The sequence below is a fragment of the Mobula birostris genome, chromosome 22 (assembly GCF_030028105.1).
Source record: "Mobula birostris isolate sMobBir1 chromosome 22, sMobBir1.hap1, whole genome shotgun sequence".
Taxonomy (NCBI): Eukaryota; Metazoa; Chordata; class Chondrichthyes; order Myliobatiformes; family Myliobatidae; genus Mobula; species Mobula birostris.
Window position 1 is genome coordinate 55,540,182 of NC_092391.1, and position 16,150 is coordinate 55,556,331.

The window sequence follows — 16,150 nt, forward strand, 5'->3', positions numbered from 1 at the left end:
GTTAGAGGCAGGAGAGAGAGGAGCAAGAGAGGGAGACAGAAAGTGAGTGAGAGTGAGAGAGGAGGGAGGGAGAGGGAGGGATGGAGAGAGTGAGAGAGGGAGGGAGATGGTGAGCGACAGAAACAGTGAGAGAGCGAGAGAGAGAGAGAGGAGAAAGAAAGGATGAAGAGGGACAGAATGTGTGGGAGAGAGTGAGAGAGAGGGAAGAGCAAGAAAGGGAGAGAGGAGGGGGAGTAATGGAGAGATAGGGGCAAGGGAGAGAGAAACTGAGTGAGAGGGAGAGTGAGAGAGGGAAGGGGAGAGAGAGGGATGGAGAGAGTGAGAGAGGGAGGGAGATAAAGAGGGAGCGAGAAAGTGAGTGAGAGTGAGAGAGCAAAATACAGAGGGAGACAGAGCGAGAGAGAGTGAGTGAGAGGGAGAGGGAGAGAGGGAGAGAGGGAGAGGGAGAGAGGGAGAGAGGGAGAGAGGGAGAGAGGGAGAGGGAGAGAGGGAGAGGAGGAGAGGAGGAGAGGGAGAGGGAGAGAGGGAGACAGAGAGAGGGAGAGAGAGGAAGGAAAGTCATGGAGCGAGAGATAAAGACATGATAAAAACATCTGTGTCTTCTGAGCAGATCACTATAGATTGGTATCCCTCTCTCGTGGCACGGGCAGCATAGAGAAGTAGGCGGCCGTCTGCTTCTTGTTGACACTGAAGAGCTGACACCTCCTCACTGTCTTAAAATGTGATTCTGTAACATTTGTCATTCACAGTTGATACAGAATCTTCTCCTGTAGCTTTGCTCTGTACTCCGTCTTTCTCCATTCATGGACTACGAAGCTAATGAGACGATTTTTGTCACTGACTTTGGTCAGGAAGCTCCTCCACTGCCTCACCATCTGTGTGCCTGTGATACCTTGCAACTCATGACCAGTCTCTTCACCCCGTAGAGATCTTTCACTATTCCTGATAGAGTTCTCCTTGTATGTGTCTATTCTGCCACTCTGACTGCCTTCCCTCAGAGCTATACCCAGAATTGTTGTGGCAACATCTCTGAACATAACTTGATCACTTTTCACTCTTTGAACCAAGTTCATTCCATCAGCCACTGTAGCAGAGTTTCCTGGGAGTTGCTCTTCTACTGCTACATTTTTCTGCAAGGTTGTGGCTAAAGTAGCTTTATTTGTCTTTCTCAGCAATCCTTCTGGTGTGGACAGGGCCCAGGGCAATGGTCCAAGGGGATGAGAAAGGATATCCTCCATACCTAGACTGCACCCTTGTGCCATCGCTGTGATGCGTCCAAACAAAGACCTGTCTGCTTTCAAGATGATCGCCCTCCCACTTGATTTCACTTCTCTCTTCTTACACATATCATTGAATGTTTTTAGCTTGTTGGTTTTCATTGGGTCATGGAATTTCTTTGCTGGTGGGTCTTCCTCTAGTCTCTCATCCTTGAAGGTTGCATAGCATTGCTCACCAATCTCATATGCCTTCATCAGGTCGAAGGCAATGTCCTTGGGGGCTGCCTTTGCCGTAGAGATGCTAATGAGGTCCCACTTCTCTGCAAATGGGTCATATGTGACCCATTCATGTATGAAGCTAACCACTGCTGAAGCTGCTTCCTCATCTTTCTGGATTCTTGGCCACTGTGGCTCCACATGACAAAGCTCTGATTTGTTGTCTTGCACTATCTCCCTTAACTGTCCCAGGAATGCACTGTGGTGCTTAGCTGTTATGTAGTAATGCTTGATAGCTCCAGCATTCAGGCTGAACCGTGATGTGCCTCCAGGAGTCTGTGTGTCTTTGTTCACTGTGGCTTCAATAGCCTGGTCCACAGGGATCTGCTCAAAGGGGTTGTTACTTGACAGCTGCACTGAGAATTGGCCTGTCTTGAAGGCCTCATACACAGAAGGATTCTTCTCTGGGAGGTTCGTCATCTGAGCAAAGTAAGGGGACATAATTCATCTTATCACAGGCAAAGCACCACGGGATCATGGTTCTTACAGCATGGAGGTGCAACTCCCAGTCCCCCTCACAGAAAGCTACCACCGCTGCAATGCTATCACATATTTTCTAGCACGAAGGGTGTATACCTTGCCAAAAATCACTATAAGAGTTATTACCCCGCTCTTCGCTTTCACATCAGTGACGGTGCAACTAATTTTCGGTCGTCCCAAACCCGGGTTCATCCGACACCTAAACCGTGCGCCTCTGTAGGTCAAAGCCAGCGCGACGTCTCCTAAATTCCACCCCAACGAAGTTAAGATCGTGTACCTCAGATGTACAGGAGGCGAAGTTGGTGCACCTTCTGCTTTGGCTCCCAAGATTGGTCCATTGGGCCTGTCTCCCAGGAAAGTGGATGATGGCTACAGGTGACTGTATCACAATCCAGCTGACCATCCAGATTCAGGTTGTCCCATCAGCTTCTGCCCTAATCATCAAAGCTCTGAAGGAACCACCCAGGGACAGAAAGAAGCAAAAGAATATTAAACACACTGGCAGCATCACCTTCGATGAGGTGGTTAATATTGCCCGGCAGATGAGGCATCGTTCTCTAGTGAGAGACCCTTCAGGAACTGTGGAGGAAATCCTGGGAACTGCTGGGTCCGTCGGTGGCAACACACAGTGTCATTGACGACATCAGTGAAGGCAGGATTGAGTGTCCTACTGAATGAAGAGGAAGTGCCAGATATCAGGGCCCCAGCAGAGTAAAATAAAATCTGTTGAGATTAAAAAAAAAGAATTATTCCCCCTACATGGTACCGGTGACCCAAATTTGGGGTCCTGGCTCACGGACTAAGAGGGTGAGAGAGGGAGATGGAGAGAAATTGGGAGATCATGGAGACAGAGGGGGAGAGGAGGAGTGTGAGGGAGTGGGGGAGGAGAGAGAGAGAGTGGGAGGAGAGAGAGGAGTGAGGGAGGCGGCCTCTCTGTAAACAGACAGCTTGTGTCCTTTGTCTGCGGAGCGTCTCCAACTCTCCTCCCTCCCGGGCAAAGCGCAGCCCCTCCCGCTGGATCCACCATCACCCCCCGCCCCTGGTACACTGGACAGTAGCCCTGCCTCCTTGTTGTCTCCAGTGCGGAGAGGGGCTACGGGAACCACAGGAGTGTCAGGCCCGCTTGTCTAGACAGAGAACCGGCTGATCGGCCATGGGAGGAAGCGCCTGATCTGCGCCAGCCCGGGCTAGAGCGCACCCCACCCCACGGGGCTCTGTATGTCTTGAGGGGGGAGAATGATTGCCGGGACACCCGGGGGAGAGACGGCGAAAGCGCCCGTGGAAATGGCAAGGGATCTGCGTTCTTACGCCGCCAGCTGCCTCGCCACCTCCGGGCCTGTTCCCGGCCAACCGTGATCGGGTGAGCCGGGGGAATCGGAGCGCAATTCGCCATGGAGACCGTGGGCAAATTCGAGTTCAACAGGAAGGATCTGATCGGGCACGGGGCTTTCGCCGTGGTCTTCAAAGGTCGGCACATCGAGGTAAAATCTCGCCCTGGTGCCGCTGAATAGCGCTGGTCGGTACATTTATACAGGTTGTTCCTGCGGCAGGGCCGCTGATGTGTCTGACACACTTGTAATACCGTGTTTATTTACAGTGTGAGAGTCTGAGTGTGTGCGTGTGAGTGGGCTTGTGATGGTATGTGTGTGAGTCTGTATGTATGTGTTTGTGTCTGTGTGTGTGTGTGTGTGTGTGAGTCTGTATGTATGTGTCTGTGTGTGTGTGTGTGTGAGTCTGTATGTGTGTGTGTCTGTGTGTGTGTGTCTGTGTGTGAGTGTGTGTGTGTGTGTGAGTGTGTGTGTGTGTGAGTGTGTGTGTGTCTGTGTGTGAGTGTGTGTGTGTGTGTGAGTGTGTGTGTGTGAGTGTGTGTGTGTGTGTGTGTGTCTGTCTGTGTGTGTGTGAGTGTCTCTGTATGTGTTTGTGTCTGTGTGTGTGTGTGTGAGTCTGTATGTATGTTTGTGTCTGTGTGTGTGTGTGTGAGTCTGTATGTATGTGTCTGTGTCTGTGTATGTGTGTGAGTCTGTATGTGTGTGTTTGTGTCTGTGTGTGTGTGTCTGTGTGTGAGTGTGTGTGTGTGTGTGAGTGTCTGTGTGTGTGTGTGTGTCTGTCTGTGTGTGTGAGTGTCTCTGTATGTGTCTGTGTGTGTGTGTGTGTCTGTGTGTGTGGTGTGTGTGTGAGTGTGTGTGTGTGTGAGTGTCTGTGTATGTGTGTGTGTGTGTGTGTGTGTCTGTGTGTGTGGTGTGTGTGAGTGTGTGTGTGTGTGAGTGTCTGTGTATGTGTGTGTGTGTGTGTGTATGTGTCTGTGTGTGTGTGTGTGTGTGTATGTGTCTGTGTGTGTGAGTGTGTGTGTGTGTCTGTGTGTGTGTGTGTGTGTGTATGTGTGTGTGTGTATGTGTCTGTGTGTGTGAGTCTGTGTGTGTGTGTCTGTGTGTGTGTGAGTGTGTGAGTGTGTGTGTGTGTGTGTGTGTGCCTGTGCTGGACAGCTGATAGAGAGGGGGTGGTGAGAGTAGGGCCAGTGAGCTTTCTACAGCCTGTCTACCTCAGGCAGACAAGTATGGACAAGTCTCCTTTACCCCCGCGATTTATATAAACCCATGTTCCTATCACACGCATTGTTAATTTTCTTTTACAGGCTCATCAAATGCTTCAGTTTTCAGATTAGTTCAGCTGATTCTGGTCGGAGCTTTAATAAAACAGAAGTACAAGTTTTCTTGCACTGATTAAAGTTTAACTGTCCATTAAACCCCAAATGTAAATATTTCTGGATGAAAAGCAACACACAAAATACAGGAGGACCTCAGCAGGTCAGGCAGAGTCTACGGAGAGGAATAAAAAGTCAACATTTCAGCGCGATACCCTTCATCAGGACTGAAACTTTAGCTGTTTACTTCTCTCCATGGATGCTGCCTGACCTGCTGAGTTCCTCCAGCATTTTGTGTGTGTTGCTCTGAATTAGCAGCATCAGCAGAATCTTTTGTGTTTATGATTTGCTGAATTAACGATCAAGTTTTAAACTACATATACAAATACAGCCAGTATAATAATTGCCATTTTTTGTTTCAGAAACATGATTGCGAGGTTGCCATTAAATGTATTAACAAGAAAAACTTAGTAAAATCTCAAACCCTTTTGGGAAAGGAAATTAAAATCTTAAAGGTAAGAGCAATACTTCAGTTCAAGTTCAGTTTATTGTCATTCAACCCGTACACACATCTATCACCAAATGAAACAACTTTTCCCTGGACGGAGGTGCACAACCCAGTACATAAAACTTCGACACACACACACAACACATAAAGTAATATTACCACAAATAAATTAACAAAAAAAAAGGTGCATTTACAACACGTTAAGGAGTAAACAGTATACGTTACTGACACTTCACTCGTGACGAGACCTGGGTGGTGGCAGGGAGTTCGTTAGTCTCACGGCCTGGGGGAAGAAGCTGTTTCCCATCCTAACAGTCCTTGTCCTGATGCCTGATGGTAGGGGGTCAAAGAGATTGTTGGATGGATGGGTTGGATCATTGACAAAGCTAAGGGTACTGCATTTGACACTGATCATTTAGCCAAAGTGCAAAGTAAATTTATAATCAAAAGTACACATACGTCACCATATACAACCCTGAGATTCATGTTATTGCAGACATAATAAATCCATGGAATAATAACCATAACAGAGTTAATGAAAGACCACACCAACTTGGACCTTCAACCAGAGTGCAAAAGACAACAGAATGTGCAAACACAAAAAGAAATGATAATAAATAAATAAGCAATAAATATTGAGAACATGAGATGAAGAGTCCTGGAAAGTGAGTCCATACCTTGGGGGAACAGTTCAGTGATGGGGCAAGTGAAGTTGAGTGAAGTTATCCACTTTGGTTGAATAGCCTGATGGTTGAGGGGTGATAACTGCTCCTGAACCTGGTGGTGAGAGTCCTGAGACTCCTGTTCCTTCTCCCTGATGGCAGCAGCGAGAAGAGAGCATGACCTGGGTGGTGGGTGCTGCTTTCCTGCGATAGTATTTTGTGTGCTCAGTGGTGGGGAGGGCTGTACCCATGATGGACTGGGCTGAATCCATAACTTTTTGTAGGATTTTCCATTCAAGGGCATTGATGTTTCCATACCAGGCTGCGCTGCAGCCAGTCAGTATACTCTCCACTACACATCGATAGAAGTTTATCGAAGTTTTAGATGTCATGCCGAATCTTCACAAACTCCTAAGGCAGTAGGGGTGCTGCTGGGCTTTCTTCATAATTGTACTTTATGTGCTGGGTCCTCCGAAATGATAACACCGATGAACTAGTTTTGAATCTCTCACACATGTGGAATTAGTGAGTTGTTGAGGTTTTTTTTAAACCTTGTGGCTTTACCACATGAGTTAATATTTCCTCTTTTTCAGGAACTGAAACACGAAAACATTGTGGCACTCTATGACTTTCAGGTAACAGTATTGGTTCAAAAGCTGCATCCTAGAGAGATGATGCACAAACAGAACATGCTCACGGTATTAAGCAGCTAGGAGAGCATCTGTAGATAAAGAAGAGCTGAACTATGGTTTCAAGCTGATGAAATATTTCATAACGTCAGCATTTTGTGGTTTTCAAAGTTATAAGTAAATTTATTATCAAAGTACATTTATCTCACCACATACAACCCTGAAATTCATTTTTGGGAATTCCCAATAAATCCATAATGGAATAATAACCATAACAGAATCAATGAAAGACCGCACCAACTTGGGTCTTCAACCAGAATGCAAAAGAAAACAAACTGCAAATACAAAAAGAAAGAAATAATAATAATAATAAATAAGCAATAAATATTGAGACGAGATGAAGAGTCCTTAAAAGTGAGTCCATTGGTTGTGGAAACATTTCAATAATGGGGCAAGTGAAGCTTTCCCCTTTGCTCCAAGAGCCTGATGGCTGAGGGTAATAACTGTTCCTGAACCTGGTGGTGTGGGTCCTGAGGCTCCTGTCCCTGCTTCCTATTGGCAGCAGTGAGAAGTGAGCTTGGCCGAGGTGGTTGGGGTCCCTGATGATAGATTGTGGTTTACCCTCAATTTTGCATGTGTTGTTTTATTTGTTCTAGGATATCTTGCTCATTAATATTATGATTTGAAGAATTTTTAAAGACGACCTCAGTTTCATCAGTTTCTGAATTAATTCAGCAGGAATAAATGACCAGCAGGATTCCAATAACTATATTGCAAAATAAATGTATAGATGTGCTGATTTTTCAAGTGGGAAGGATTCACCCTTCTAAGCAGATCCCCTGGGAACAGTTACCTCCAGCCCTGCAATTGACATTGCCCCTGCTGACCCTAGTTTGATTGGGAATACATTGCCTCTGAATTTGGAACAGTTCGGGGAATTGGGAATCTATGAGTCCTGCAGCTGAGTGGTTCGGCACGGACTAGATGGGCTGAAGGGCCTATTTCTGTGCTGGCTTCTATATCCGAGAGTGCTTCGCGTGCCTGTCTGGTGAACAGCTGATCGTTTTGTTGACATTCTCCGACATCCGGGTTGAACTTTAGTGCGCATGCGCCGCGCCGGTTTCGGCGCCCTGTGCTCGCTGTGACTGCTGGGAAATGTAGTACATTTCGACTCTGACAGGGCACGACATGTTTGAACTACAGCTCCCAGGTACCTGCGCGCGTCAGCTGCTTCATCTACGTCAGATAGACTGTTACATGTCGAGCTGAGGGTGATTGGGCAGAGCGGGGTCTCCTTATGTGACAGATTACACTAAGCATGACTAATATTACCCATTGCGGGAGCTCCGGGCAGTATAAAGTGTTACACCAAAAATAACCACAGCTGGAATTGGTTTCTTAATTACAAACGTTTGTAGAAGCAGAAAACTGTAAGGCCGTAAGACATAGGAGCAGAATTAGGCCATTTAGCCCGTCAATTCTGCTTCACCATTTGATCATGGCTAATCTATTTCCCCCCTGCTTTCTCCCTGTAAACTTTCACGCCCTGAATTATCAAGAACTTAATCAATCTCCGCTTTAAATATACCTAGTGACTGGGCCTCCACAGCTGCCTGAGGCAACAAATTCCACAGATTCACCACCCTTTGATTAAAGAAATTCCTCCTCGCCTCTGTTCTAAATGGACACCCCTCTATTCTGAGGGTATGTTCTTTGTCCTAGACTCCCCCACCAAAGGAAATGGCCCCTTCACATCCAGTATATTGAGGCCTCTCAACATTCGATCGGTTTCAATGAGGTCACCCCTTGCATTCTTCTGATTTGGTCTATACAGTCTTGGGCATTACTTTACATTTATAACCTTTAAATACAGAGTCAGATCATCAAGACAGTTGGTGGATAAGAATTCGATTAAAATGAGGACTGGTACTCAATACACAAGAATCAGAATCAAATTTATTATCACTGACATATTCAAAGGAAGTTTATTATCAAAGTACATGTATGTCACCATGTACAACCGTGAGATTTATTTTCCTGTGGGCCTTTACAGTAAACACAGTAGGATCAATAAAAGACCACACACGACAAAGCACAACGAGCAAAGTGCAAAAGACAACAATCAGAATCAGGTTTAATATCACCAGCATATGTCGTAAAATGTGTTAACCTTCAGGCAGCAGTACTATGCATGATAAGTATACAGAAAAACCCTGAATTACAGTTAGCATATTTATGTATATTAAATAGTTAAATAAGTAGAGCAAAAAGAGAAAAAAATAGTAGTAAGGTGGTGTTCATGGGTTCAATGTCCATTCAGAAATCTGATGGTGCCTTCAGGCTCCTGTACCTCCTCCCTCATGGAAACAATGAGAACAGGGCATGACCTGGGTGATGAGGGTCCTTAATGATGGATGCCACCTTTTCAATAGGTACATCTAATGTCAGAGAAATGTATACAGTATACATCCTGAAATGCTTTTTGAGTCATTGCTGCTTGAAGATGGATACCACAGAGGCATTGCTTTTGGATACTATGGAGGCTGGTGCCATGATGGAGCTGACTGAGTTTACAACTCTCTGCAGCTTCCTTCGATCCTGTGGCGTACTCCCCACCCAACCCCCATACCAGACGGCGATGCAACTAGTCTGAATGCTGTCCACGTGACATCCGTAGAGATTTGCAGGTGTCATTGGTGACATACCAAATCTCCTCAAACTCCGAATGAAATGGGTGTGTGTATTGCTCTGGATTTCCAGCACCTGCAGGATCTCCTGTGACTATTACTAGTAATTTTGTGTGCTAGGATGTTTCACCCAGACTAATTACAGTGTTATTGTGGTTGCTGTCCTACAAACCAACTCAGTATGTTGCTGTTACCTTTATAAATGTAAGTGCTGAACATTTGGCCCTTGTTCAAAATTAGGTCATGGTAAAACAGTCCCTAAACGTGTGATTCTGCTGGTGGTTGCGGTTGGTTGGAGGCTGATGGTGCTTGTCCGTCACTGTCCGTTGAATCTGACGATGACGCGAAGCCTTCTCGGGACAGCTTTTAAAGTGGAAAAGCCATCCTCCATCGACCTCAAGGTCCGGTAGTACAAGTAGTCATCACAAACGGGGGTCTTCTTGGATGGCTATGAATTTATCTGTGCCTTAGAATATAGAACAGTACAGCACAGGAACAGGCCATTCGGCCCACAATGTTGTGCTGATCCAGCTATAAAGCAAATCAAAAGTACCCAAACATTAATCCCTCCTACCTACACCATGCCCATATCCCTCCATCTTCCTCACATCCATGTGTCTATCCAAACGTCTTTCAAAAGCCTCTAATGTATTTGCCTCTACCACCAGACCAGGCAGCACATTCCAGACATCCACCACTCTGAGTAAAAAGCTTACTCCTCGCATCCCCCTTGAGCTTACCCTCTCTCACTTCCAATGCCCTCTGGTATTAGACATTTCACCCCTGGGAAACAGATACTCTCTGTCCACTCTATCTATGCCTCTCATTATTTTATAAACCTCTATCAGATCTCCCCTCAACCTCTGGCGCTCCAGAAAAAACAGTCCAAGCTTATCCAGCTTCTTGTGGTAGCAGATATGCTGTAAACCAGGCAGCGTCCTGGTAAACCTACTCTGCACCCTCTCCAAAGCCTCCGCATCCTCCTGTGGTGGGGCAGTTGTGGTTTTTCTACCTTTATAACTTGACCCTAGTTCAAAATTAAGTCTTTCTGTTTTTCCTTAAACTTCTGATTCAGCTGGCCGTTGTAGTTGGGTGTCTGCTGTATCCAACGATGACAGGAAACGTGTGCAGAGGAGTCTTTTGCATGGAAAAGCCTTTCCACTCCAGGTCCAGTCGTACAAGTAGGCGTCACAAGTAGTGGTCTTCCTTGTTTGCAGTGGATGACCGTGGAGTTTTCTGTGCCTCGTCATGCTGCTCACTCCCCATGGAGCGTTGCAGAACCACCTTCCTGGCTGTTGGATCACCATAAGACCATAGGAGATAAGAGCTGAATTAGGCTAGATACAACCTTGAGATCAATTTCCTTGTGGGCATTCATAGTGGATACAAAGAAATGAGAAAGATGTAGGAGCGGAATTAGACCATTTGGCCCATCGAGTCTGTTCTACCATTTCATCAATGGCTGATCCAATTTTCCTCTCAGCCCCAATCTCCTGCCTCTCCCTGTATCCCTTCATGCCCTGACCAATGAAGAATCTGTCAACCTCTGCCTTAAATATACATGAAAACTTGGCCTCTACAGCTGCCTGGTGCAAATAATTCAATAGTTCACTACTCATTGGCCAAAGAAATTTCTTCTCATATCCGTTATAAAGAAGGTGCCCCTCTATTCTGAGGCTGTGACCCCTGGTCTTAGATTCTCCCATTATAGGAGACATCCTCTCCATATCCACTCTATCAAGGCCTTGCACCATTAAATAGGTTTCAATGAGGTCACCCCTCATTCTTCTGAATTCTCGTGAATAGAGGCCTAGGGCCATCAAACACTCTGCATATGACAAGCCATTCGATCCTGGAATCATTTTTGTGAACCTCCTTTGAACCCTCTCCAGTTTCAGCACGTCCTTTCTAAGATAGGGACCCAAAACTGCTCACAATACTCCAAGTGAAACCCCACCAGTGCTTCATAAAGCCTCAACATTACATCAAAGAAACACATTTTGTGTGTGTGGCTTGGATTTCCAGCATCTACAGATTTTCCCTTGTTCAGAATTACATCTTTGCTTTTATGTTCTAGTCCTCTTGAAATGAATGCACACATTGCATTTGCCTTCCTCACTACTGAGTCAACCTGTAAATTAACCTTTAGGGAATCCTGCACAAGGACTCCCAAGTCCCTTTGCACCTCTGTTTTTTTTGTATTATCTCTCCATTTAAAAATAGTCAGCCCTTTCATTTCTTCTACCAATGTGCATGACCATACATTTCCCAACACTGTATTCCATCTGTCATTTCCTTGCCCATTCTCCTAATCTGTCCAAGTCCTTCTGTAGCCTCTCTACTTCCTCAAAACTACCTGCCCTTCCACCTATCTTCATATCATCTGCAAACTTTACAACAAAGTTATTAGTTCCATCAATCAAATCATTGACATATAACATAAAAAGAATCGGTCCCAACACAGACCCCTGTGGAACACCACTAGTCACGAGCAACCAACCAGAAAAGGCTCCCTTTATTCCCACTCTTTTCCTCCTACCAATCAGGTACTGCTCTATCCATGCTAGAATCTTTCCTGTAACACCATGGGTTCATAGCTTGTTAAACAGCCGCAAGTGTGGCACCTTGTCAAAGGCCTTCTGAGAGTCCAGGTGTACATCAACCGACTCTCCTTTTCCTGTCCCACTCGTCATTCCTTCAAAGAATTCCAGCAGGTTTGTCAGTCAAGATTTTCCCTTCAGGAAACCATGCTAACCGTGGCCTATTTTATCATCCTTAATCATTGACTCCAACATCTTGAAAGATCATTACTAATGCCTCGACAATCTCTTCAGCCACCTCTTTCAGGACCCTATGGTGTACAGAATCTGGTCCAGGTGACTTATCTACTTTCAAACATTTCAGTTTCCCAAGAACCTTCTCCCTAGTGATGGCAACTTCACACATTTCATAACCTCTGACACCTGGAACTTCCACCATACTGCTAGTGTCTTCCACAGTAAAGACTGATGCAAAATTCTTCCTCAGTTCATCCGCCATTTCCTTGCCTGCCCCCCCCCTTTCCCTTTGCTACCGCTCCAGGACTTTTTTCCAGCAGTCCGATATCCATTCTCACCTCTCTTACACTTTATGTACCTGAAGAAACTTATAGCAACTTCATTCATATTATTGGTTAGCTTACTTTCATATTCCATTTTTACCTTCTTAATGACTGTTTTAGTTGCCTTCTGTTGGTTTTTATAAGATTCCCAATCCTCTAACTTGCCACTAATTCTTGCTCTATTAAAAGCCCTCTCTTTGGCTTTTATGTTGGCTTTGACTTCTCTTGTTAGCCATGGTTGTGTCATCTTGCCTTTAGAAAACTTCTGCCTCTTTAGGATGTATATATCCTGTGCCTTTCAAATTGCTTCCAGAAATTCCAGGCATTGCTGCTCTGCCATCATACCTGGCAGTGTACTTTTCCAATCAAGGAAATCAACTCTTCTCTCATGCCTCTGTAATTCCCTTTACTCCACTGTAATACTGATACATCTGACTTTAGCATCTCCTTCTCAAATTTCAGGGTGAATTCAATCATATTATCATCACTTGACCCCCAAGGGTTCTTTTATATTAAATTCTCTAATTGTGTTCACTGACAACACCTGTTCCAGAATAGCTGATCCCCTAGTGGGCTCAACCACAAGCTGCTCTAAAAAGCCATCTCATAGGCACTCTAGCAATTCCCCCTCCTGGAATCCAGCATCAACCTGATTGTCCCAATCTACCTGCGTATTGAAATCCCCCATGACTATTGTAACATTGCCCTTTTGGCATGCATTTTCTATCTCCCATTGTTATTTGTAGACCATATCCTTACTACTGTTTGGGGGTCTGTAGACAAATCCCATCAGGGTCTTTTTACTCTTGCAGTTCCTAAGATCTATCCACAATGATTCAACTCTTTTCAACCCTATGTCACTTCTTTCTAATGATTTGATTTCATTTTTTACCAACAGAGCAATGCCACCCCCTCTGCCTTCCTGCCTGTCCTTTCAATACAATGTGTATGCTTGGACATTAAGCTCCCAGATATAATCTTTCAGCCATGATTCAGTGATGCCTGTAACTTCATACTTGCCTTAATGCAACTGTGCTACAAGTTCATCTACGTTATTCCATATACTGCACACATTCAAATATAGCACCTTCAGTCCTGTATTCACCTTTTCGATTTTGTCTGCATTTATTGTTGTAACTCATCCTGTTGACTGCAATTTTACTCTGTCAGCAGCCTCTCCTCACTCACTACACATTGCCTGTGTTTGTAAACCAGTTACCTCATCTTCAGCACTATTATCTGCCTTTCCTATGACACTTCTTACATTGAAATATACACAGATCAGGACACTAGTCACACCATGTTCAACCTTCTGATTCCGAACTTTGTCTGAGGTCTTACCAACATCTACATAGAAACATACATAGAAAATAGGTGCAGGAGTAGGCCATTCGGCCCTTCGAGCCTGCACCGCCATTTATTATGATCATGGCTGATCATCCAACTCAGATCCCTGCACCAGCCTTCCCTCCATACCCCCTGATCCCCGTAGCCACAAGGGCCATATCTAACTCCCTCTTAAATATAGCCAATGAACTGGCCTCAACTGTTTGCTGTGGCAGAGAATTCCACAGATTCACCACTCTCTGTGTGAAGAAGTTTTTCCTAATCTCGGTCCTAAAAGGCTTCCCCTCTATCCTCAAACTGTGGCCCCTCGTTCTGGACTTCCCCAACATCGGGAACAATCTTCCTGCATCTAGCCTGTCCAATCCCTTTAGGATCTTATACGTTTCAATCAGATCCCCCCTCAATCTTCTAAATTCCAACGAGTACAAGCCCAGTTCATCCAGTCTTTCTCCACAACCTCTCCGCTAACTGTTCTGGCACTCTGGTTCCCATCCCCCTCCAACTCTAGTTTAAACCCCACCGTGCAGCATTAACAAACCTTCCTGCTAGGATATTAGTCCCCCTCCAGTTCAGGTGCAAAACATCCCTTACATACAGGTCCCACCTTCCTTGGAAGAGATCCCAATGATCCAGAAATCTTATGCTCTCCCTCCTACACCCAACTCCTTAGCCACATATTGAACTGTATAATCTTCCTAGTACATAGCACAGGTAGCATTTCTGAGATCTCAATCCTGGATGTCCTGCCCTTTAACTTAGCACCTAACTCCCTATGCAGAACCTCATTACTCATCCTACCCATGCCATTGGTACCTACATGGACCACAGCTTCTGGCTGTTCACCCTCCCACTGAAGAATGCTGACAACTCGATCCGAGATATCCCGGACCCTGGCACCTAGGAGGCAACATACGATCGGGGGCTCTCATTCTCGCCCGCAGAGCCTCCTGTCCATTCCCCTAACTAGCGAATCCCCTATCACCACAGCGTGCCTCTTCTCCCTCCCATCCCCACCTCCATTTCCCTTCTGAGTCACAGAGGCAGACTCAGTGCCAAAACCCCGACCACTGTGACTTTCCTTTGTTAGGTCAACCACCTCCCCCCCCCAGTAGTATTCAATGCAATATACCTGTTGTCGAGGTGGGTAGCCACAGGGGTACTCTGCACTGACTCCTTAACCCCTTTCCCCTTCCTGACTGTCACCCAGCTTCCTGAGTCCTGCACCTTGAGTGTAGCTACTTTCCTATTTGTCCTATCTCACCTCCTCAGTCTCCTGAATGACCTGGACTTCATCCCGTTCCACCTCCAGCTCCTTAAAAGTAAGCGATGAATCCTGACTGCAAGGGGGATAGTTGGGGCTTAATTTGTCAGGTGTGTTCAAGAAGGATTCCTGACACACTATGTGGACCGGCTGATAAGAGGAGAGGCCATACTGGATCTAGTTCTGGGTAATGACCCTGGTCAGGTGGCAGACCTCTTGGTGGGGGAGCATTTTGGTGAGAGTGACCACAACTCCCTTAGCTTCAGCATAGCTATGGAAAAGGATAAAAACAGACAAAATGAGAAAGTGCTTAACTGGGGAAGGGCTAACTATGAAGGGATGAGGCAGGAACTAGCGAGAGTAAATTGTAAACAGATGTTCAAGGGTGAAAGCACAGAAGTGTAAGAGGAATAGATAGAGTGGATAGCCAGCGCCTCTTCCCCAGGGCACCACTGCTCAATACAAGAGGACATGGCTTTAAGGTAAGGGGTGGGAAGTTCAAGGGGGATATTAGGGGAAGGTTTTTTACTCAAAGAGTGGTTGGTGCATGGAATACACTGCCTGAGTCATTGGTGGAGGCAGATACACTAGTGAAGTTTAAGAGACTACTAGACAGGTATATGGAGGAATCTAAGGTGGGGGCTTATATGGGAGGCAGGGTTTGAGGGTCGGCACAACATTGTGGGCCGAAGGGCCTGTACTGTGCTGTACTATTCTATGTTCTAGTGTGAGCGTGAGGTGAAGAATCCTCGAAAGTGAATGCGTAGGCTGTGGGAGCAGTTCAGTGCCGGGGTGAGTGAAGTTATCAGAGGGAGGTGCTCCTGGGATGGGGAGGGCCGCTGAGAATTGTGATAGACTGGACCGGCTGAGGCTCAGTTCCAAGGGTTACAACTCTCTGGATTATTAGCAGCATCCGCAGACTCTGCCCCTTCAATGCATGGTGCTTATCCATCGTGTTCAACGATGACAGCAGAGTTTTTAAAGTGAAAAAGCCACTGCACTGGGCCAGTTCCCCTCAGAAGTCCGGGTCCAGTTGTATGAACCGGCGTCACAAACTGGGGTCTTCCTCGTTTGCAGTGGATGACCATGACATCTCCTGTGCCTCGTCATGCCCTTCGCTGTCCACGGAGTGTTGCAGACCCTCCTTCCTGGCCGTTGGATCTCACTGTAGATCTCATCCCCCCTCCCAGTCTGCCGGAGCAGACTTCACCTGCTTGGAGATGTCCCTATCTCACTGGGCTATGAGCTCCACTGGCCGCATCTTCAGCCCGCCTGTCAAAGCGGTGTGGTTGCTATCTCATGCAAACAGCTACTTGGAGCCACGGTGAGAGCTGAGTGTCCG

General features: G+C 46.1%; 1 protein-coding gene and 1 pseudogene across 5 annotated transcripts in view; both read left to right on the forward strand.

Annotated features, from left to right (window-relative positions):
- LOC140186102 (large ribosomal subunit protein uL11 pseudogene) overlaps positions 1-2,651 on the forward strand; it is a 69,312-nt pseudogene extending 66,661 nt beyond the window's left edge.
- Positions 2,652-2,893: 242 nt separating this feature from the next.
- The window catches only part of ulk1b (unc-51 like autophagy activating kinase 1), a 129,528-nt gene continuing 116,271 nt past the window's right edge, over positions 2,894-16,150 (forward strand). For all 5 annotated transcript variants that reach the window (XM_072240799.1, XM_072240800.1, XM_072240801.1 and 2 more), the window contains exons 1-3: positions 2,894-3,454; positions 5,037-5,129; positions 6,378-6,419. In XM_072240799.1, coding sequence (XP_072096900.1) covers positions 3,365-3,454; positions 5,037-5,129; positions 6,378-6,419 — 225 coding nt within the window. In that variant the 5' untranslated portion in view covers positions 2,894-3,364. The remainder of the gene's footprint in view (positions 3,455-5,036; positions 5,130-6,377; positions 6,420-16,150) is intronic.